The sequence below is a fragment of the Trichomycterus rosablanca genome, chromosome 1, assembly GCF_030014385.1.
Source record: "Trichomycterus rosablanca isolate fTriRos1 chromosome 1, fTriRos1.hap1, whole genome shotgun sequence".
NCBI lineage: Eukaryota > Metazoa > Chordata > Actinopteri > Siluriformes > Trichomycteridae > Trichomycterus > Trichomycterus rosablanca.
Genome location: NC_085988.1, coordinates 39,104,926 through 39,128,259, shown reverse-complemented (window position 1 = coordinate 39,128,259; position 23,334 = coordinate 39,104,926). Strand labels below are relative to the sequence as shown.

The window sequence follows — 23,334 nt, the reverse complement described above, 5'->3', positions numbered from 1 at the left end:
TTTTGCTCAAAATATTGCAATGCACACAACATTATGGGTGACATACCAGAGTTCAAAAGAGGACAAATTGTTGGTGCACGTCTTGCTGGCGCATCTGTGACCAAGACAGCAAGTCTTTGTGATGTATCAAGAGCCACGGTATCCAGGGTAATGTCAGCATACCACCAAGAAGGACAAACCACATCCAACAGGATTAACTGTGGACGCAAGAGGAAGCTGTCTGAAAGGGATGTTCGGGTGCTAACCCGGATTTGTATCCAAAAAACATAAAACCACGGCTGCCCAAATCACGGCAGAATTAAATGTGCACCTCAACTCTCCTGTTTCCACCAGAACTGTCCGTCGGGAGCTCCACAGGGTCAATATACACGGCCGGGCTGCTATAGCCAAACCTTTGGTCACTCGTGCCAATGCCAAACGTCGGTTTCAATGGTGCAAGGAGCGCAAATCTTGGGCTGTGGACAATGTGAAACATGTATTGTTCTCTGATGAGTTCACCTTTACTGTTTTCCCCACATCCGGGAGAGTTACGGTGTGGAGAAGCCCCAAAGAAGCGTACCACCCAGACTGTTGCATGCCCAGAGTGAAGCATGGGGGTGGATCAGTGATGGTTTGGGCTGCCATATCATGGCATTCCCTTGGCCCAATACTTGTGCTAGATGGGCGTGTCACTGCCAAGGACTACCGAACCATTCTGGAGGACCATGTGCATCCAATGGTTCAAACATTGTATCCTGAAGGCGGTGCCGTGTATCAGGATGACAATGCACCAATACACACAGCAAGACTGGTGAAAGATTGGTTTGATGAACATGAAAGTAAAGTTGAACATCTCCCATGGCCTGCACAGTCACCAGATCTAAATATTATTGAGCCACTTTGGGGTGTTTTGGAGAAGCGAGTCAGGAAACGTTTTCCTCCACCAGCATCACGTAGTGACCTGGCCACTATCCTGCAAGAAGAATGGCTTAAAATCCCTCTGACCACTGTGCAGGACTTGTATATGTCATTTCCAAGACGAATTGACGCTGTATTGGCCGCAAAAGGAGGCCCTACACCATACTAATAAATTATTGTGGTCTAAAACCAGGTGTTTCAGTTTCATTGTCCAACCCCTGTACTTCTATCAAGGTAAATGCAAAACCAAACCAATGTACACACCAGCAAACGAGTCAATAACAAGAAGCAATTAGTGTAGGGCAGCACAGTGGCTCGGTGGTTAGCACTGTCACCTCACAGCAAGAAGGTCCTTGGTTTGATTCCCAGGTCGGGTGGTCTGGGTTCTTTCTGCGTGGAGTTTGTATGTTCTCACTGTATCTATGTGGGTTTCCTCCAGAAGCTCCGGTTTCCTCTCACAGTCAAATGACATGCAGTCAGGTTAACTGGAGATACTAAAAAACTGGCCCTATATGTGTGTGTTTGTGTGTGTTTGTCCGCCCTGCGTCCTGACCGGGGTGTTTGTGTGTGCCATGTGCCCACTAAAAGCTGGGAAAAGCTGGGATAGACTTGGCACAGTTTTTACGCCGGATGCCCTTCCTGACGCAACCCTCATATTTTAATTCAGGTTAGGGACCGGCAATGAGTGTGCACTAACCAGTGCACTCACTCACCCTCCGAATCTACAGTAGTAGTGTGTAGACTACTGTACTTTATGGCTGCGCCACACAAGCGCCTAGTGACCTACATTGACCTGTATTTAAATATAACTAGTGTTTCATACACCAGTATAGTGATGTTCACAAATGCGATATTCTAAACATCCGTATTTCTGTACAGTACAGAATGATCAATGCACAAGACCAGGAGGCTTTGGATTTCTTCTCCTTAAGTTTTACCCTAGATGCTCCACATATAATAACTCAAAGAAATCCTAAGCTATATGAAGCTAACATATTTTTCAGACCAGCAGGTGTTTGATTACATTTTGGGGTTTAAAATTGAAAGTCTGGTGCTCCTGAACGTGTATGACGAGCTCTAATTTGCCCCATTAATAACAGCACAGTTTCATTTGGGATTAGGAAAGTGTTGTCACAACCCAAAGTGAAATGTATGGATTGTAATTACTGGAGTGTGGGGTGTAAAGTTCCACCTGAGCAACCTCACGCTGTTCTATTACCCCCACCTTCCTGCATCTCCTGCCCCCAGCTGCCCTGTACAGCCCTTCCTGCGCCACCTCCCAGACTCCGGCTTTGACCCCTGTGGCTACGGACAACTCCCACCGCAATTTTTCATCATGCCCTCCGCTTGCACCGGTCACCCTGTCCCCACAGCAGCCTCTCATACAAGTCCACTCACTCACACTGTGCCGAGTCTGGATTTAAACACTGCTTTTTTATTAACCGTCATCACAACACCTTCCTACCTCTGTATATACCCCCTCCGTGCACACACACACACACAAAAAAAGAAGAGTGATCCTACAATTGAAATAGTGTTGAGTATAAACTGATACATAAGCCACTTAAGCTCACGTAAATTGTTGGTCATTTAACAGGGACACGTGAACATATTAACCTGCATTTACTTATTTATTCATTTATTTACAGGATTTTACCGTCATGTTTTACACACTTTGGTTACATTTATGACAAGACAGATAGTTATTGGTTACACAAGATACACTGTGTAAGGAAACCCACGCAGACACAAGAACAAACTCCACACAGAAAAGACAGAAACCACTCCACCTGAGAATCAAACCCAGGACCTTCTTGCTGTGAGGCGACAGTGCTACCCACCAAGCCACCTGCCTCCCCTAACTGTACATCAAAACCTGAAAACTCCAAAGTATTTAGACCATTTATTTAATACTGTGTAGAAGACAGTTTTGTAGCAAATACAGTGCCTTGCAAAAGTATTCAGCCCCCTTGAACTTTTCAACCTTTTGCCACATTTCAGGCTTCAAACATAACGATATGAAATTGTAATTTTTTGTGAAGAATCAACAACAAGTGGGACACAATCGTGAAGTGGAACGAAATTTATTGGATATTTTAAACTTTTTTTAGAAATAAAAAACTGAAAAGTGGGGCGTGCAATATTATTCAGCCCCCTTGCGTTAATACTTTGTAGCGCCACCTTTTGCTGCGATTACAGCTGCAAGTCGCTTGGGGTATGTCTCTATCAGTTTTGCACATCGAGAGACAGAAATTTTTGCCCATTCTTCCTTGCAAAACAGCTCGAGCTCAGTGAGGTTGGATGGAGAGCGTTTGTGAACAGCAGTTTTCAGCTCTTTCCACAGATTCTCGATGGGATTCAGGTCTGGACTTTGACTTGGCCATTCTAACACCTGGATAAGTTTATTTATGAACCATTCCATTGTAGATTTTGCTTTATGTTTTGGATCATTGTCTTGTTGGAAGATAAATCTCCGTCCCAGTCTCAGGTCTTTTGCAGACTGCAACAGGTTTTCTTCCAGAATGGTCCTGTATTTGGCTCCATCCATCTTCCCATCAATTTTAACCATCTTCCCTGTCCCTGCTGAAGAAAAGCAGGCCCAAACCATGATGCCGCCACCACCATGTTTGACAGTGGGGATGGTGTGTTCAGGGTGATGAGCTGTGTTGCTTTTACGCCAAACATAACGTTTTGCATTGTGGCCAAAAAGTTCGATTTTGGTTTCATCTGACCAGAGCACCTTCTTCCACATGTTTGGTGTGTCTCCCAGGTGACTTTTTATAGATATCTTTGAGAAATGGCTTTCTTCTTGCCACTCTTCCATAAAGGCCAGATTTGTGCAGTGTACGACTGATTGTGTCCTATGGACAGAGTCTCCCACCTCAGCTGTAGATCTCTGCAGTTCATTCAGAGTGATCATGGGCCTCTTGGCTGCATCTCTGATCAGTCTTCTCCTTGTTTGAGCTGAAAGTTTAGAGGGACGGCCGGGTCTTGGTAGATTTGCAGTGGTCTGATACTCCTTCCATTTCAATATGATCGCTTGCACAGTGCTCCTTGAGATGTTTAAAGCTTGGGAAATCTTTTTGTATCCAAATCCGGCTTTAAACTTCTCCACAACAGTATCTCGGACCTGCCTGGTGTGTTCCTTGGTCTTCATGATGCTCTCTGCGCTTTAAACAGAACTCTGAGACTGTCACAGAGCAGGTGCATTTATACGGAGACTTGATTACACACAGGTGGATTCTATTTATCACCATCAGTCATTTAGGTCAACATTGGATCATTCAGAGATCCTCACTGAACTTCTGGAGTGAGTTTGCTGCGCTGAAAGTAAAGGGGCTGAATAATATTCACGATTGTGTCCCACTTGTTGTTGATTCTTCACAAAAAATAAAAATTTCATATCGTTATGTTTGAAGCCTGAAATGTGGCAAAAGGTTGAAAAGTTCAAGGGGGCTGAATACTTTTGCAAGGCACTGTAAAGCAGATACTTTGGGGCTCTGTCAGATTAGACGGCGAACGTCTGCAAACTACCAACTTCGTTCACTCCCCGCATGTTCAATGGGGCTTAAGTCTCTTAAAATGTGAGCTATCGCCCCATACTGAGTGCGTGTCCACATGGGAGTAGGTTTTATTTAATCATGTTCCTGTGTATGGTTGCATTAATCGGTCCCTCAATTCTCTCTTTTCGGCCTCTGAGAAGCACCTTTATAGCATGAAACTGCCACCACCATGTTTCACTGTAGAAATGGTATTAGCCAAGTGATGTGCAATGCCTGTTAATCACTGGACACACTGCTTGCTGTTTTGCCAAATCTTCATCTCATCAGACCAGAGTCCTTAGCGTGCTGTTCAGCTAATTCTGAGCAAGCTTATGCCTTTTACTTAATAGTGGCATCTGTACTCTTGAGCAGTGGAAACGTGTTCAGTGAAGCGATTAAATCTTGTTTTTTGGCAGTCTTATGGACAAGTGTGGGTTTGGCAAACGCCTGGAAAAGTTACCTGTGTGAGTGCAATGTGCCAAATGTAAAGTTTGGTGGAGGAGGGACAATGGCCTAGACCGCTTAGTTCCAGTGAAGGGAGATCTTAATACTTTAGGATGCCTTGACATTTTTTGGATAATTGTACGCTTCTAACTTTGCAAAAACAGTTTGAAGATGGCCCTTTTTTGTTCCAACTTCACTGCTCCAGTGCACAAAGCAAGGTCTATAAAGACATGTTTGGGTGACATCAAACTCAACTCCATCAAACACCTTTGGGATGAACTAGAACAGAGATTGTGAGCCAGGTCCTCTCGACCAACATCAGTGTCTGACTTTATAAATGCATTCCTCTGAATGAATAGGTAAAAATTACCACCAAAAAGACTTGTAGAAAGTCTTCCCAGAAAAGTAGAAGCTGTTACAGGGGAGACCAACTCAATATTAATGTCTATGAATTTAAAATGGGATGTCACTTTGTAGAAGTGTCCCAAACTTTGCTACATTCACTCAAACTGCAAAAGGTGGACTCCAATTGCGTTCTAGTCACAAGTCATAACATGATGCACCTGATCACAATTTGGAGTGCCACAGCAAAAACTCTGCACACTTTTGTAAATAAGACATATCAGTTGTTTTTATTTATTTAAAAAACTCTCATTCAAAACTTTTATTCAAAATCAAATCCACAACACAATGTTCAATTACTTCACAAAGAAAAGAACTAATCTCTTTGTATGGCCAATTACTGTGGTATACTAAATTAGAATGAGTTTAAATAAAGGTAGTGATTATAAACTAGCATAGATTGGAGAAGGATACAAGTAATCCTAGAGACACTGTTCGTACCTTAGAGCTCAAATCAGTCAATTAAAAACTAAATATAAAACGTTTAGTTTGCTGACTGTCACCTTGACTTAGTTACACAAGTGGCTGCAAATAAAAGTGATGATGGATCAGTCATATCAAGTCAGTTATGCCAAAATTCCTTTATGAAAGAGATACAAGGAAAAACCCTAAGACCCAAAGTTTTGTGATATCATTGGACTAAAGAGAAACAGTTTAACTAAAGTTTAAGTGGCATGTGTGACAAACAAGATATATCAGTCAGGTAACATGGGTCTCTGTGACAACTAGAGCCCACTTCTGATCCTTAGCTCATTGGCTGATAAACTGTTTTGTGTGACAAACTGTGGACCAGTACTGCCACTGTACAAATATGGGCATCATAATCAACATGGCTATAATGTAGTAAAACAAATAAAGTCCAATCGCAGCGTCTCTGTAAAAAGGATTTGTAGAAAACACTTTTTCAAGGTACAAAAAGCATTCCGGCTCTTGCTTCAATCTTTTTAGCTAATCACAACTATAATCATTATTGAATCTTTTATCCCCAGTTGTAATTTTATTGCATGTTACACCAGTTTTGCAGAGCTCCCAGAATTTTATCCAAGGTCAATGACGTTCAATAATATGACTAACCAAGCATACGCAGGATTCATTATATAGCCAATAAACCGATTCATCAAAAAGGACATGAAGCGCATATAAAAACTCAGATTTTATTTTCTTAGACAGTCAATAATTACAAGAGTAACAAATGTGTGTGTATGTATGTAGGTATGTAAGTGTGCACATGTAAATGGTGCTAGGATGCTCTTTGTTACTTAAATGCATCCATAAGCCCGTGTTTGATGGCATTCTTATTCACAGACAAAGTAAGACAGTGAATCGGGCTGTTAATTTAATTTCAGTTACGCTGTTCTAGTGCATCGTTATCTCTGATAGAAGTTACTCATCAAGCTAATTTCTATGCCAGAAAAGAGAGTCAGAAACCACAGCCACCAACACGGACTCGGCACAAACACCTACAGCCAGAAAAAAAAATTAGGGTGATTTAATAAATGAGAGATTATAAAATTATAAACATAATGACACCAGATCTGATAATAAAATAGTGCATAGAGGATTTAAATCACTGCATATGGATCACCCAAAGAGTATGAGTCAATCAACTGCAGCAGTGTTGGAGGGTTTTTTTTTTTTACTACTGTTTAAACTTGCTGGCCTCTTTATTAGGAACACAGAGCCTGTTGGAGGTGTACAGTTAAAGACTAGAGTTATTTACTTTTTTGCATGCACAATGTGTGTAAAAACTGATCATTTTGTATCATTTATAATAATTTTACCAGAGCGTAGGTCTCCAGGACAACTAGAGCCCGCTTGTGATCCTCTGCCCAGTGGCTGAAAACCCTGTTTTGTGTAAAATAAACTGTGGACCAGTACTGTCACTGTACAGATATGGGCATCAAAATCAACACGCCTATAACATAGTAAGACAAATAAAGTCCAATTAGTGCAATGTGACTGCTAAGCACCATCCATCACCATCAGAGAAAGGCAGCCGAGAGACTGAAACCATCTACCTGGAGAGTGTACAGGTCTGGAGGGAATATAACAATACCTTCAATATCCAAAAATACCCTTACTGCGTCCAACTGTACTTAAATAGCAGGTGTATTAAAGAGGCTGCCAAACTAAATAACTGTCCCATCCAGTCAGGAAAAGAGGAAAGATCTACTAAGCACATTTATCAGAACTGAGCAGATAGTTTGCACTAGTCTGGACATGCAGTAAGAAAAATACATACAGTGCTGTAAAAAAAGTAATTGCCCTTTATATACCTGTTATTGCCTATTTGTCACACTGCTCTTTAAACTGAACATAATACTTCACAAAAAGTTAAACTATTATATTAACACAGTTGTAAAAGTAAAACTACCCAACACATTTATTACCCTGGGGGTATTAACTGTCTACTAGGTTACTCAGTTAAATAAGTAATATTTGGCAATTAAATCCAGCCAGGCTTGGTTTTAGTCTACACTGTAGAACATAGATCTAAATTATTTCGAACCGTACCATCAAAATCAAGCTGTTATAAATCAAGTTTTTACACACACACAGTCTTGCAAAATGTGAGTTTTAAAAACATAGCTTGTAAGTCAGTTTTAGGGCTCTAGGACTTAACCAAACCACAGTAAGAAGCATTAACTCCAAATGGAAAAAAACTAAAACAGTTTATTAGGGCAAAATGAGTTCAGAGACCACTCATCCAATAAGGGGGAATGAGCAACAACTTCTTAAAATATACTGTATATTGTAAATTGTAAAGATACAGGGTCCTGGAGCTCTGGGTTTAAGCCTCACCTTCAGTCGATGTCGTAATGAAATTGAATCCACCTTAACCCTGATCAGACTAAACAATTACTGAAATTACTTTAAATTAAAATTAACATAATTATTTATTTTTATTATTTAACAAATGCACTTCCTATAATATAATAATAATGACAATTTTCTATTTGATTATTGTTCTGGGATCAAACCACATGACATGGCAAACTGAACTAGCCTAATCTTCGACTCTTTGTTTTCCTTATTTGAATGTCTTTTCTTTTGTATTCAGTTAGATAAGTAACATTTGCCAAGTGAACCCAGCTAGGCTTGGTTTCAGTCTACGAAGTAGGCAATACATTTAAATTATTTTGAACAGTACCATCAAAATTAAGTGGTTCTAAATCAATTTATAACAATATAAATACATCTGAGTTTTAAAACACAGCCAAACCACAGTGAGAAGCATTATCTCCAGGTGGATAAAAACTCAAACAATTTATTAGGAATTATATTTTAAGGAGCTCAGAGACCACTCATTCAGTAATTTAACGAAAGATCCCTAAAAACCTGTATATAACTACAGAAGTCCCCAGTCTTAGCTAAGGTCAATGTCTTTGACTCCACAATACATTTCGGCATTTTCGGCATTTAGCAGACACCTTTATCCAAAGCGACTTACAGTAGTGACAGTATACAGTGTGAGCAATTGAGGGTTAAGGGCCTTGCTCAAGGGCCCAACAGCTGCAACCTGGCAGTGGTGGGGCTTAAACCAGTGACCTTCTGATTACTAGTCCAGTACCTTAACCGCTAGGCTACAACTGCACTAATACAAAAATTCTACCAGGCAAAAATTAGATTCCTGTCAGGATAGCAAGAATGAAACCCCTGGTCACCAAAAGAGAAATCAGTGCTCAGCTAATATTAGCAAAAATATTAGCAAAAATATTAGAATAGTCTGGATGATTTAAAAAAACTTTTTTATAATGTTGTATTGTCTGATGAATCTAAATTTGACCTTTTTGTACAACAAGCAGCTCACTATGCATGTCAAAAAGCAAACTTTGCATTTTTTATAAAACACTGTACCAACAGTCAAATGTGGCAGTAGTCATGTGATCGTGTAGCGTGTTTTGCTGTCCCAGGACTTGTCATTACTGTCACTCTATTGACTAGAATATTCCTAAAATTTATGTATCTCCTCAAGAGCTGAAGCTGAGACACAACTGGGTTATGAAGCTGGACAATAATCCAAAATAAATGTAAAAATTACATTTTATTTTCCCTCTGTCCAAAGTGGTTTGACAATATCCAAGGCAAAAATACAATCACAACCATGATCAAAATGGGCCAGTTAGTGAGGATGAGTTAATTAAATAAATTCTTTTTTAGTTAAAGTTTAACTAAAGTACATTTATATTAATTAATTAGCTAATTAATATATTATTTGAACAAAAGCAAGCAGCACAATTATTGCTACCCTCACAAAAGTAAGTTTAAAACTAAACCAAATATTACTACATGCATGTTAATGCGGTCAGTGCTATTATGTTGGCAAAAAGATGTTGAGCAATTCACTAACTTAAGTGTTGAGAACATTTCAACCATTTTAAACAGTTTAAATAATTCTGAATAACACCTAAGTTGATTTGTATAACCAACAGCCTTCTAAAATATACTGTATATAGTGAATTGTATTCCTGGTTCAGTTTCCTGGTGCTCTGGGTTTGAACCTTACCTCCAGTCTATAATTAAATTGGATCCACCTCAACCCTGATCAGACTAAAACAGTTACTTAAAATGAATGAATGAACATCCTGTGTTGTATTTTTAAATGAAGACAATTATGTATTTTTAATACATTTTACAAATACGTTTAGAGAGAATTTCCCATTTGATACGCAAGTTTCAACCTTTTTTATGGTTCTGGGATCAAACCACATGAAGTGGCAAACTGAACTAAACTCTACCTTTTTATTTTATTTTTTGGTTGCCTTTAATTTTTTCCTATCTTTTCTGTTAGTTATAAAATTGCAATTTTTGTCAGCTGTATGAATAAAAATTACACTTTAATTTAAGCATATCTGTATACATGACTGGGACACTAAAAAGCAAACATTTTTGATGCACTAAAATAAGGAGATAAATAAAAAGCATGTAGTATATATGAAATGTTTTTTTTTATTATTTGCACACAAAATATGCACATTTTGGCAAACACCTGAATACAACAAAAGTACAAATGTATTGTGTTTAATGATTAATTTAGATTAGTTATATTACTAAAACCTACCTAGAATATTACATTCAATACTGTAAAGACTAAGCCAAAACAGTTCTAGTAATTCAGAAGCCAGTGACAGCAGTCCTTTTCAGTTTCAGAGCAAAGGAAACAGAGCTCTGGACAGTAAATAACTTTTACTTGGTTCAATAGAAGAGAATTAAGGAAAGCACCCAAGTTACTAATGGGAATGAATGGGAGGCATCAGCCAGGGTCAAAAGTACTGCAAGATCAATGCAGAGGTACAGGTGTAGTGCAAAACAAAGGAGACTGCTTTCAGCAAGAGAGAGAGAGAGAGCAAGCAAGTAACAGCGAGTGGGTGAGTGAGTGAGTGAGTGAGAGAGTGAGTGAGAGAGAGAGAAAGAATGAGAGAAAGCGAGTAAAAAAGTACAGAGAAAATTGTTTCTATTACCATGATTAAACATGGTAATGAGCAAAGTTTAAGGAAAGAGAGAGTCACACCGAAGAGTAATGGACTAATGGGATGCAGTGAACAGTGGTCTAATCAGGTAGCGCACAGGAATGCACTATGCCTTCTAACCACAATTACCATATCACATAGCTTATTATGAGAAAAAATTATATTGCCTCAATGCATGAGGTAACTGGGGTCTGATATACATTTTTATTGTGCTAAAACTTCCACAGTGGAAGCAAACTGAATAAAAAACAGAAGAGATTTAGAGAATCAGCATGAAAAGAAAATATCTAGATACATCAATAGACTAATTATAGATTAAGTTTCACTTTAATCTCACAAAATTATTGCTAGCCGTTTTCAATTTAAAAAGGCCTTAATACTTACCAAATACTTTATTAAATGACTACTGGCAAGTGTTTTTACGCTTGTAGAGAGTGAACTCTCTACACTTATTTTATGATGACAATAGATGACAAAACCTAATAGTAAATAAACCTCAATTTCCTTTTGAGATTAATTTGTAAATTAAAGCAGAATGAAAATTGAATGAAATTAAAATCAACTCCTGGCACAACTGCTGTATTTCTTATTCTTCTTAGGGTTGCAACAATGGGAAATCTGCCAAGATTGAAATTAAGCAAGTGAACGGAAATATGCAATACCTTTTTAAAAGACAGCATGTAGGTGCATCAGTATTTCTTTAAATGCTGGCAAATAATTGTACATAATTGTACATACTCAAAAACTCTGTTTGACCAGTTAAATGGGAACTGGAGGAGAAATGATATTTATATTGCAATTAATAAGAAGCACTTATTATTATTATTATTATTATTAATTATTATTATTATTATTATTATTATTATTATTATTATTATTATTATTATTATTATTATTATTATTATTATTATTATTATTATTAATTTCAGCATCCAAAAAAATATCTGAAATTGCTTTTATATTTTAATTCTCAATTAAAACGCTTTACTAAGAACTCCTAAATTGCAGCTTCATTGCGGTGAATAAGGACTTTTTACTTCATGTGTAGTAGAAGGAGCACCACTACCCTCTACTGGCTGAGAAATAGTAATACTCTAATAAAACAAGCTATTAGCTTGTGCAGCTTTGTAATACGCCTAATCATGATCATTAAGTCAGTTTATAAGTTATTAAAAAATAAGATATAGAAAAACAACAATCTTTTCAACAAAATAATTAAAATAGTCATAAAGCTCTTTTTGGTGCAGAAATCAATAGACATTTCATTACAGAACTTGCTGCATTTTCTGCATCCAAAATGTACAAAACTGTGCCTGTATGTTTTATTTAAACCTTAATGTAATTGTATTGATTTTATAGTAGTGTATTATAAAAAAGCCTGTAGAAAAAGCAAGCCAGCGTATATGCAATTTAGAAAGTAGTTACAGATTCAGATTCAAAATCAATAGAGAAAATATTTGTGTATGATTTTATAACCCAACACCCATATGAAAGCATGTGTAATTCCGAGGGGATCATGTTATAATGACTGTGTGTTCTGACAGTTAACATGTCTACAGTAATTTTATTTCTTCCCTGCTCGTGTCATGCTTCTGTGTTACAGTACAGTATAGCAGGGTTTCCCTAAATAGGTGTCCAAGCATCCTGAGCTGCCGTGTTCATCTAGGGGTGCTGCAGAATCTCACGTGAATGTGAATAATTAGAACGGATATATGATGTAGAAATGATTTATATAATTAAAAATAGACAGTTTAATTGTTTTACACGTAAAATCTACACTGCTCAAAAAATTAAAAAAAAAAAGCACTTAAATCAAATTCCATGAATGAAAGATTTAAATTGAAAATCTTTGCTGCTAGAAATTAAGTTAATTCTCGAAAACAAAATGATGTAACATCATTGGAAACCAAAATCATCAACCCACTGAGGCTTGGACTCACCCAAAAACTTTGTGTGATCCACTTTGTGTGAATTTTATCGCAGCAACTCGTAATGTGACCCAGCAGTGTATATGGTCCCCATGTGCCTCTATGCACTCCCGACAACATCCATGAGGTTCTCAATCGGATTTAAGTCTCGGGTATGTGAGGGCCAGTAAATGGCCTCAATGCCTTCGTCATCCAAGAACTGTCTACACACTGTCAAAGTACCACAAAAAAGGTCTGCCATGAAATAAAAGCTGATAAACTTTTCAACCCCTACAGTAAAGCAAGCTTAAAATCATAATATGCCACAGTTGATGAACAAAGCCTCTGCTCCACAAGTGACACCTTAAAGTTCAACTAAGGTTTGTGTGGGGAAATGAAACTAACGTTGTTTGGCCACAATGACCAGAAGTGTGTTTACAGAGAAAAAAGGTAAGGCATTTAAACCTAACAAAACTTTAGTAGTGCTTTTCAATTAATTGATTAAATAATAAAAAAGACAGACATATCTTTAAGATATGTCAGCACATCCTTAAACAATCATCTAGAACAGGGGTGTCAAACTCAAGGCCCGCGGGCCAGATCCGGCCCGCCGTGTCATTTGATCCGGCCCGCGAGAGCTTAAACGACTGTATGATTGTTGTGATGGTTCGAGTCGTTACAGAGACGCGCTTATAATTTAATGCGCTCCTGCGCCTTTAAGAGACAACGCGACATCGTAGTCATGGCAACTAACTTTAACCTTCGCTAAGAAACCATGTGACTTTTACGACAAAAGAATGCGGGGTAGCGCAGTCAGTAATGTAAACAATAATAAATAAATACAAATAATTATATTGCAATATATATTGCAAGCATCGTCTGTAAGTAGTGGCGTTTATATTCTCAGTTGTTAGTAAATGTTTAGTGAGTATATCACAGCGTTTTAGTTACAAATTTACCGTAATTAAATACTGTTGTTACCGTTACTATAGCAATTAGTATCTTTACACACAATTTTAACTCGTTATTTTACGTTTGGTTAAATCTCATATTGTACCAGATGTAACACTTGACTACAGCTGTGTGCTTTTACTGTATTAAGTTCTTTATTGTTTTTATTGTTTGTATTTTTACTTCATTTTGATACACACAGCTGGGGAGCAAATAAACCGACTGTATTCTGAAGGGAGCTGTCTGTCTGTCTGTCTGTCTGTCTGTCTGTCTGTCTGTCTGTCTGTCTGTCTGTCTGTCTGTCTGTCTGTCTGTCTGTCTGTCTGTCTAGCTGAGAAAGGGGGATAAACTATTAGTGAGCGCAGAATGATTGTCTTAAAAATACACTGTAAAATCCTAAATAAACTGCCTCTTTCAAAATGCAGGCTGATTTTGTGACCTGCAAAGTGACACATCCTGCCAGTAGATGATGTTACACATATTTACACATGATCCTAAAATGTACAAAACGATAATTAAGAAAATTAAGCATGAGGAGGAAATTTAATGAAAGTGAAAACAAGTTTGTGCTTCAGGAAGAGAAACCGGTGCGTCTCTTGTGTTATGAGGCCGTGTCTGTGGTAAAGTAGAACAATATAAATGCAGAATTCAGCCTCCAAGAAAAACAATGTGACTGCAATCACAGCAGGATACGTTACAATCGGCCCTTTGAGGGCCACCATAATGCTGATGTGGCCCTCGGTGAAAATGAGTTTGACACCCCTGATCTAGAAGGTTAGATCCTGGGGCACAACTGAGTGTTCCAAAAGGACAATAACCTGATTTTTGATACAGCAAAAATAAGACTAAATTTAAGCTTTTGGTCAGCTGGTCTGTCTAAACTCCTGATCTCAACACAATCAAGAATATGTGGACTATACTGTACTGACAACCAAAGAAAGTTGGTTAATACAGCTAAAAAAGTTCCTGAATGTCCTTGGCCCAGGTAAAGCTCATACTTGACCCCAATTGAACATCTGTGCAGCAGCCTAAAGATGGTACCACACAAATGCTCACCATCCAATCTGAAGGACCAAGAGAAAATCTGCCATTAAAAACTGTGCAAATCTAGGTGTGCAAAACTTGCAAAGACTTTACAAAGAAGACCTGCAGCTACAATTAATGCCAAATGGGATTCTAAGGTATTTTAATAAAGGGTCTAAATACTTTGGTCAATAAAAAACTTTCAGTTTTTAATGTTTAACCATTTTCAAAAAACTCTAAAAACACGTAATCACTCCAACATTACAGGTGATTAAGTGTAGACTGATGGGTAAAAACTGCAATTATAGAAACACAATAAAAAGTGTAAAAAGTCTTTTCTATGGGAGTTCCTGTAAGTCATCCTGTAAGCATTTTGCACTAACACAAGTTTTTTCTTAATTGTTCTGATTAGACTGCTAAAGCTTCTAGACAACATTTTGAGATCTCTTCTACAGTCAGGCAGGTTTGCTGCTGCACCATAAATGTAAAACTTGCAAACAATGTTCTAAATTTGGTGTCTAGGAATGTTCAAGGTCTTAGAAACCTTAGACTTATTGCCATTTTGGTGCAAAGAAATGATCTCCTCTCAGCTTTGTGACAGCTCCTTAGTTTTCAGCATGATTGCAACACACCTTGAACATTTGAATCTCTGGCTGGTGTTTATAAAACACATTTGAAGAAGCAAATGCATAGCACACAGCTGAAGCAAATTAGGCACTGTTCAACTTCCTAATGGTTTAATCATATTGTACCCAAAATTGAATCATACATGTTAGCAGAGGGTATTAAGATCACCAGTATTATGCAGGAGTTTCTTTCATTTGTTCATTTGCTGTTTTATTAAACTGAAAAACCTTATTTGAAGCTACAGTATATCTAGGTCTTAAAAAAAAACTTTGACTTATAAATCCTGATTTCCTTTGCAACTGTATAAACAAAACAAATAAATGTGACACATTTAGCAAATGCCCCATTGTATGTTTTTTTCCCAATATGTTCAGTAAGCAAATAAACAGTAATTGTGCCTTAAACAGGGTTACATTATTGCATAACTCTGTATGTGTTACAATTAGTCTAAGAAATAGAAAAGCTGCAAAATCCCTTTAACTTTAAAACAGTTAATTATATCCTCAAAGGTAACACTCACCAATACCAGAATTTCCTCCTGTGATGACAATAACCTTATCGGAAAGGTCGCAACCCTGTAAGACTTCCAGAGCTGCAGTGTTGCCGTCATAGCGTTTAGGCTTCACCTGTACATCCTCTATGGTGAATGCCTGTCTGGGGTCAAAGTATGTCTTCCTCTTATTGATGTGGCTAAAAGACAGAATCAAAAAACAGTAATGAACAAATTAAGTCAAAGAATAACGCCTGGTCATCAGATCACTTCTGTCACGTTAACAAATAAGCCGAAAACAAACCATAGTGTTGCCTGGATGCAATAATAAACAATTTAGAAAAATGAAGTAAAGAGTTATTTAATGTATACTGAGACCACCAGGTAAAATTAGTCATTTAAGTTTGCAGTGGCATAACTTTATTCTTACATATTTTAGCTCAAAGTAATATGATTAAAGATTACTAAGGTTACATTAATTTAGCTCTTTTGAAGACTGGTACATAAAATTGCTTAATACTGTTTACTAAAACCACACAAATCATTATTAAGAAGTAGTATTTTATTTTCATGCGCCTAGTGTTTCAAAGTGATGCTGGACCCTTTACTAATTACAATAAAACATTTAATGAAGATGAATGAATATGCATTCAGGAGGCAAAGCAATCTAATGGTTAGTCCACCACTGCTGTGGACCCAGGTCCTCAGCTGTGCCATAGGCCAGCTGTGCCATGGAAAGGGCTGGTGGTAAGGCCCGAATGGGAGTCACCTTATGCTGTCTGGTTAAGGGGTCAAAATTGACCAAATTTGCCACATTCCAGTAAAAAAAGCAGCTGGTGACGAGTGTTGGGGAGGCATGTACTAAACTGCGGGCATCCTTGACCAGTGTGGGTATTGTGTATGTTGCTCAGCAATTGCAATGGAAAAGTGCTTGTGAGTGCATTAGGCATGATGAACAGAAATCAGTTCATTCATATATTACCACTATCCATGTCATTCCGGTCCTTCACTCACTTACTGAAACCTAAAAGGAAATCCAGAGCAGCCAATACTGGATACTCAGGGGTTTCCCCAGTAGATTGGCTAGAGTGGTCAAACCCAGGTCCTTAGGAGCTATGTTGCTGCAAAAGTGCCACCATGCTGCATTTTAGTGAGACATCTTCAAACCCTTCAAGGATCTTTTTGTAAGTTTCTTGTGCAACATATCTAATGCAGGGAACTTGAACAATTAAGACAACAAATATTGCTGCTGACCATTATACATAGCCATGGTGGGAGGGAAAAAATAAAACTTACTCAACATAAAAGATCTGACCCTTGTCATCAGTCTCTTGTTCCCACCCATATGGCAAATCTGAAAAAAAAAAAAAAAACAGCATTCATAAGTAAAAAGTAAACTCAAACATTACCTTAATTAAGTCAGGAAATTTCTTGCAACAGAAACTGAATATTACAATGAACCTGCTGGATATTAATTTATTTTCAGTAATGCACATTATATGACCAAAAGCATATTGCCACTGTACAAAATTACAAAAAGTTCAGCAGTGTGTATACAATTAATTATATAATATAATTCATATGCTTCCAATGGTTTGGGAAAGACCCTTTACTCATTACTGTGACCCTGTGCACAAAGCAATATCTATGCAGACAAGTTGGATGTCAAGGAACTCAGGAGGCCTGAACAGAACCCTGACCTGAATCCCAATGAATATCTATCAATTGCAAGCCAATATCACTGCCTGACCTCACAAATCCTCTTTTGACTGAAAAGGCAAATTTCCTATTTCTAAATCTATATCTACAGTGGGGCCAAAAAGTATTTAGTCAGCCACTGATTGTGCAAGTTCTCCTACTTAGAAAGATGAGAGAGGTCTGTAATTTTCATCATAGGTACACTTCAACTATGAGAGACAAAATGTGAAAAACAAATCCAGGAAATCACATTGTAGGATTTTTAAAGAATTTATCTGTAAATTATGGTGGGAAATAAGTATTTGGTCAATAACAAACAAGCAAGATTTCTGGCTCTCACAGACCTGTAACTTCTTCTTTAAGAAGCTTTTCTGTCCTCCACTCGTTACCTGTATTAATGACACCTGTTTGACCTCGTTATCTGTATAAAAGACACCTGTCCACAGCCTCAAACAGTCAACCATGGCTAAGACCAAAGAGCTGTCGAAGGACACCAGGAAGAAAATTGTAGACCTGCACCAGGCTGGGAAGAGTGAATCTACAATAGGCAAGCAGGTTGTGAATAAATCAACTGTGGGAGCAATTGTAAGAAAATGGAAGACATACAAGACCATTGATAATCTTCCTTGGGGTCAAGATCTCATCCCGTGGGGTCAAAAAGATCAAGATAACGGTGAGCAAAGTAACAAAGGCTACCATCAGTAACACACTACGCCGAGAGGGACTCAAATCCTGCAGTGCCAGGCGTGCCCCCCTGCTTAAGCCAGTACATGTCCAGGCCCGTCTGAAGTTTGCCAGAGAGCATATGGATGATCCAGAAGAGGATTGGGAGAATATCATGTGGTCAGATGAAACCAAAATTGAACTTTTTGGTAAAAACTCAACTCGTCGTGTTTGGAGGAAGAAGAAGAACCCAAGAACACCATACCTACTGTGAAGCATGGGGGTGGAAACATCATGCTTTGGGGCTGTTTTTCTGCAAAGGGGACAGGGCGACTGATCCGTGTTAAGGGAAGAATGAACGGGGCCATGTATCGTGAGATTTTAAGCCAAAACCTCCTTCCATCAGTGAGAGCATTGAAGATGGAACGTGGCTGGGTCTTCCAGCATGACAATGATCCCAAACACACCGCTCGGGCAACGAAGGAGTGGCTCCGTAAAAAGCATTTCAAGGTCCTGGAGTGGCCTAGCCAGTCTCCAGACCTCAACCTCATAGAAAATTTGTGGAGTCCGTGTTGCCCAGCGACAGCCCCAAAACATCACTGCTCTAGAGGAGATCTGCATGGAGGAATGGGCCAAAATACCAGCTACAGTGTGTGCAAACCTGGTGAAGACTTACAGGAAACGTTTGACCTCTGTCATTGCCAACAAAGGTTATGTTACAAAGTATTGAGTTGAACTTTTGTTATTAACCAAATACTTATTTTCCACCATAATTTACAAATAAATTCTTTAAAAATCCTACAATGTGATTTCCTGGATTTTTTTTTTCTCATTTTGTCTCTCATAGTTGAAGTGTAGCTATGATGAAAATTACAGACCTCTCTCATCTTTCTAAGTAGGAGAACTTGCACAATCAGTGGCTGACTAAATACTTTTTGACCCCACTGTATATCTATACTAAATCTTGTGGAATGCCTTTCCAACAAAGTATGGGATGTTATAGCCAACAAAGTGTATTTAGTTACACAAAATGCATAACAACTGTATTTTTTATTTAGTTTGGTCTTGTAGTAAATCAGTGTCACCTCTCTTTTTTAGAAACTAACAGAAAGAGACACTTATTCAGAGTTATTTACACACACCCTGACAGAATTAATAATAAGCTTCAAATATAAAGCTCAGCTAATATGGAACCACTCAATCTGAAATATACCTGACTAAAATGTGTATATGTGTGTAAATGTAATCAAAGTAAAAGGTTACACCTTAAGGACTCACTGAACTTCTTGCTAGTGCAACCATGCAATAAATGTATTTAAGTGCAGTCATCACATTTTTGCATAATAAATCTTTTTTTATTTTATTTAATTTGGATTTCAATGTCATGTTTTACACAATTTGGATTGTTTTGTTTGTTTGATTTTAAAGCCATGTCAGCTATTATGGCTATTATCACAGCTGAATAAAAGGTTCCATCTGTAAAAAGCCAAAGTGGGGGTCAATATGTTTCTTTATAGGAATTCATGAAAAGACTTTATAGGGATTAGGGTGTTGTTTAAGTTTTTAAATCCTATTTCTTCTAAGAACTTAAGCAGAATTTTTTGGGGGGGGATTAAGGTGAAGATTTATTTGTAGATGTTTGTATTGTGAAATCTTGTTCTGGAGTTATTCATTTTTTGGCATGCATGTGTTTAACAAAGGTTCTTGCTCCACGGAGGGGGCAAGTGGGAGCCTGGCCTCGCTTTAGCAGGTAGTTATTAGTGAGTGTGGTGTGTCCAATACGGCATCTTGACACACTTTGGTTACATTCATGACAGGACAGGTAATTACTCGTTACACAAGATTCGTCAGTTTAAGTTTAATGTTAAACACAGTCATGGACAATTTTGAATCTCCAATTCACCTCACTTGCATGTGTTTGGACCGTGGGAGGAAACTGGAGCTCCCATAAGAAACCCACATAGGCACGGGGAGAACATGAAAACTCCACACAGAAAGGTCCCAGACCACTCCACCTGGGAATCGAACCCAAGACCTTCTTGCTGTAAGGCGACAGTGCTACCCAAGGATTAAGGATAGTCTGGGCCCCTGGGCAACTGCCCCCCCCTCCAAAAACATAAATAAATTAATACATTAAACAACCTGTCAATAACTAACCCTAACACAAAAATCTATTTGATATAAGTTTCTTTCTACTCTTCTTTCTTGCAAAGTCATCCACTAATTCATCAAAATTAAGCTGTCTGACCAAATCTGATTCAATGGCCAGAAGTGACAGTGAGTTCAGGCGGTTTTGGCGCATCCTAATCCTGAGTTCATTCTTAATACGAGCCAGTTTGGAGAATGAACGCTCCCCTTCACAATTTGTGATAGGCACAGTCAAAAAAAGTCTAAGTGCTATGTAGACATTTGGAAAGGTTGACTGTAAATTCAAATTTATCATGGTTTTGAGCATTTTTCTAGGACATTTTTCTTTTTCTGTTATGAATGATTTGTATTGTCTCAATTCATCTGCCAGGTTCATGTTCAGATCTGAAGGATATGCTGCAGCGAGTGAGTTAGCCTTTAAAGTGAGCTCACTGTTGGACATATTGTCAGGCATGAAAAGAACATCAAATAGCTCAGTTAAGTGTGTGTATGCATTCAAACTGCTTGAAATTGCTTGTCTTAAATTTAAATAATTGCTAAATTGCTAAATTAATTTGTGTCTCTGCGCTTAAGAGAAATTGAACATAATAATTTTGAAACAATACAAATTCAGAAACATTAAGTAAGGGCCTGAATCGCATATTTGCAACAAAACGTCTGTTATGAAATATGGTAGCTTGCCTGGCAATTTGTAGGTCCCTAGAAAGTCAAGCATGGCTAGGGCCCAAAAGCATGGCTAGGGCCCCCAAAAGCATGGCTAGGGGCCCCAAAAGCATGGCTAGGGCCCCCAAGAGGCCCTGGGGTCAAAGTCCCTAATAGTCAGAGGATCCTTAAAATGGAGGGCCCTCGGAAATAAAAATATATTGTATCATAAATGTTGATAGGCATCGCAAAATGTTTTGGGCCAGGGCCCCCCCGGGGCCCCCTGACCTCAAGGGCCCCTTGGCGCTGGCCCCACTGGCCCGGTCAGTAATCCAGCCATGGTGCTACCCACTAAGCCACAGTGCCGGTGCTTCACTACTGGCTAACAGTGGGCTGTGAGAGATTGTAAAATCCAAACAAAACAAACATGGGGTCTGCATAGGTCATGCTAAAGTTCAAAACTCTGACATGTCAAAAAGCAAAAAAAATAAATAATTTTAATGTACTTTAGCTACTTCAGTCTCCTAAACCCTGTATTAAATAGATGATGTCATATAAAAATGATCAGAATGATTAATTAATTCATAATTCATTATGTTTCTAACATGTGGAATGCAACTCTTCTAAAGAGTTTTTGGGTCAGGAACAGAAAAAAAACTAAATACAAACTCCAATGAAGGTGTCCATGATTTCCCACTGTGCAGCTTGAACATGCAGAGTTCACATATTATGTAAATCTTAGTTAGCAGTTTTGCCAATGCAGCAAAAGCCCACAGAATAAACAGGGTCAGTGTTAACCTACTATGGCATGGGAAAACATACATGTGCAAAGTCACACCACTGGACATTTTAAGAATCACTCTGGAATTGAACAAATGTTGTTTCATTATAAAGCAGGTACTAATGGTGCAATATATGCATTTATTAAGTTGAAGATAATTCATGTGATTTATTGACTTAAGATACTTTAGTTTTATGGTGAAGGACTTGAGAAACGTTTAGTATTGACTGGTGACAATTTTACAAATTCATGACAGGACGGATCGTTATTGGTTACACAAGATTCACACAAGATTTCAAGTTTAATGGCGAACACAGTCACGGACAACTTAGTGTCTCCAATTCTCCAACCGCACTTGCATGTGTTTGGACTGTGGGAGGAAACCGGAGCTTCCGGAGGAAACCCACACAGACACGGGGAGAACATGCAAATTCCAAACAGAAAGGACCCGGACCACTCCATCTGGGAAACGAACCCAGAACCTTCTTGCTAGATTTGATTAGATTTGTTGACTTAAATACTTCAGTTATGTGGTGAATGACTTGAGAAACATTTAGTATTGACTGGTTACAATTGTACTAATTGCTCAGCATTTAGAAAGTGTTGTCTGATCTATTGGAATGATGTATGTGTAGAGACCTCCAGCACAGCGCTTCTTCTTTCCTGTTTTAGGATGCTCCCACTGCGTCTTCATCTCCTCGTGACTGTCACACAAAGAAACATTGATGAAGTTATTGTACAAGAGTGTTCACCTGTTTTGCAATAACAGATTAAAGTAAATGACCCGGGGTCTCAGTCAGCGTTGTAGTTAATGCTACTGGTTTTCCAAAGAGTCATGCTGCAGGAAGCTGCAGGAAGCTGTACATTGTGCATGCATGCATGTATTCTATCAGTCAGCTGGAGAAGGACATGATGTCAGTGTGTGTTAAAGACAACCACAGTGCACGTGTACAAGGGTGAAAGTGTTAATACAGCATGTCAGCTAAGTTCAAACAGGAATAAACTCACTTAGCATAATAAACCCAGCCATCCTTAGTAGATCTCTCCTCCCAGCCGGGTGGAAGTTCATCCTCGCTGTCAGTATCATCCATTCCTGCGTACTTCAGAGCCGCCATTGTGCTTCAGAACTTTACACTACTGAACTGAGCTTGATTTCTAACTGTGTTTACAGCGCAGTGCACGATTTAAGCGTTCAACGTTTCCGCAACAACACGAGTGACGTAGACCGAAATGATCTCTGGGATATGTAGGCAGCGAACGATTAAATGAGTTTCGTTAATCCGTCAATTTTCCTGAAAAATATTCGTTTGTTTTCTGACGTTTATTTAAAAAAAATATCAGCTCACATTATTTGGAAACATAATTTATGTGATGTTTATGTACCATTCGGTATGCTTAGTACAACCCAGAGCCGTAGATAGAGAGAGTTGCGACACTTCTTGATCTCGCCGCCACGCGGTCACGTGGTTCATGTAACCCTCCAATAGTTCCAAACAAACCCGGCGCTGTCATGTTCTCATATGGGACAGGCAGCAGTAAATGACATATTAAACATTAAATAATAAACATTTGTACAATTTCTGGGTATTTTCACCTGCCTTTACATTTACTGCATCTGCTTTAATATCAATTTGGTATATGAAGTGGA

General features: G+C 38.4%; 1 protein-coding gene across 6 annotated transcripts in view; it reads right to left on the bottom strand.

Annotated features, from left to right (window-relative positions):
* The window catches only part of wwox (WW domain containing oxidoreductase), a 354,592-nt gene extending 331,748 nt beyond the window's left edge, over positions 1-22,844 (bottom strand). For all 6 annotated transcript variants that reach the window (XM_062992800.1, XM_062992777.1, XM_062992792.1 and 3 more), the window contains exons 1-4: positions 22,695-22,844; positions 22,326-22,390; positions 17,051-17,108; positions 15,785-15,954 (exon numbers count right to left, since the gene is read on the bottom strand). In XM_062992800.1, the coding sequence (XP_062848870.1) occupies positions 15,785-15,954; positions 17,051-17,108; positions 22,326-22,390; positions 22,695-22,801 (400 nt within the window). In that variant the 5' untranslated portion in view covers positions 22,802-22,844. The remainder of the gene's footprint in view (positions 1-15,784; positions 15,955-17,050; positions 17,109-22,325; positions 22,391-22,694) is intronic.
* Positions 22,845-23,334: the final 490 nt, after the last annotated feature.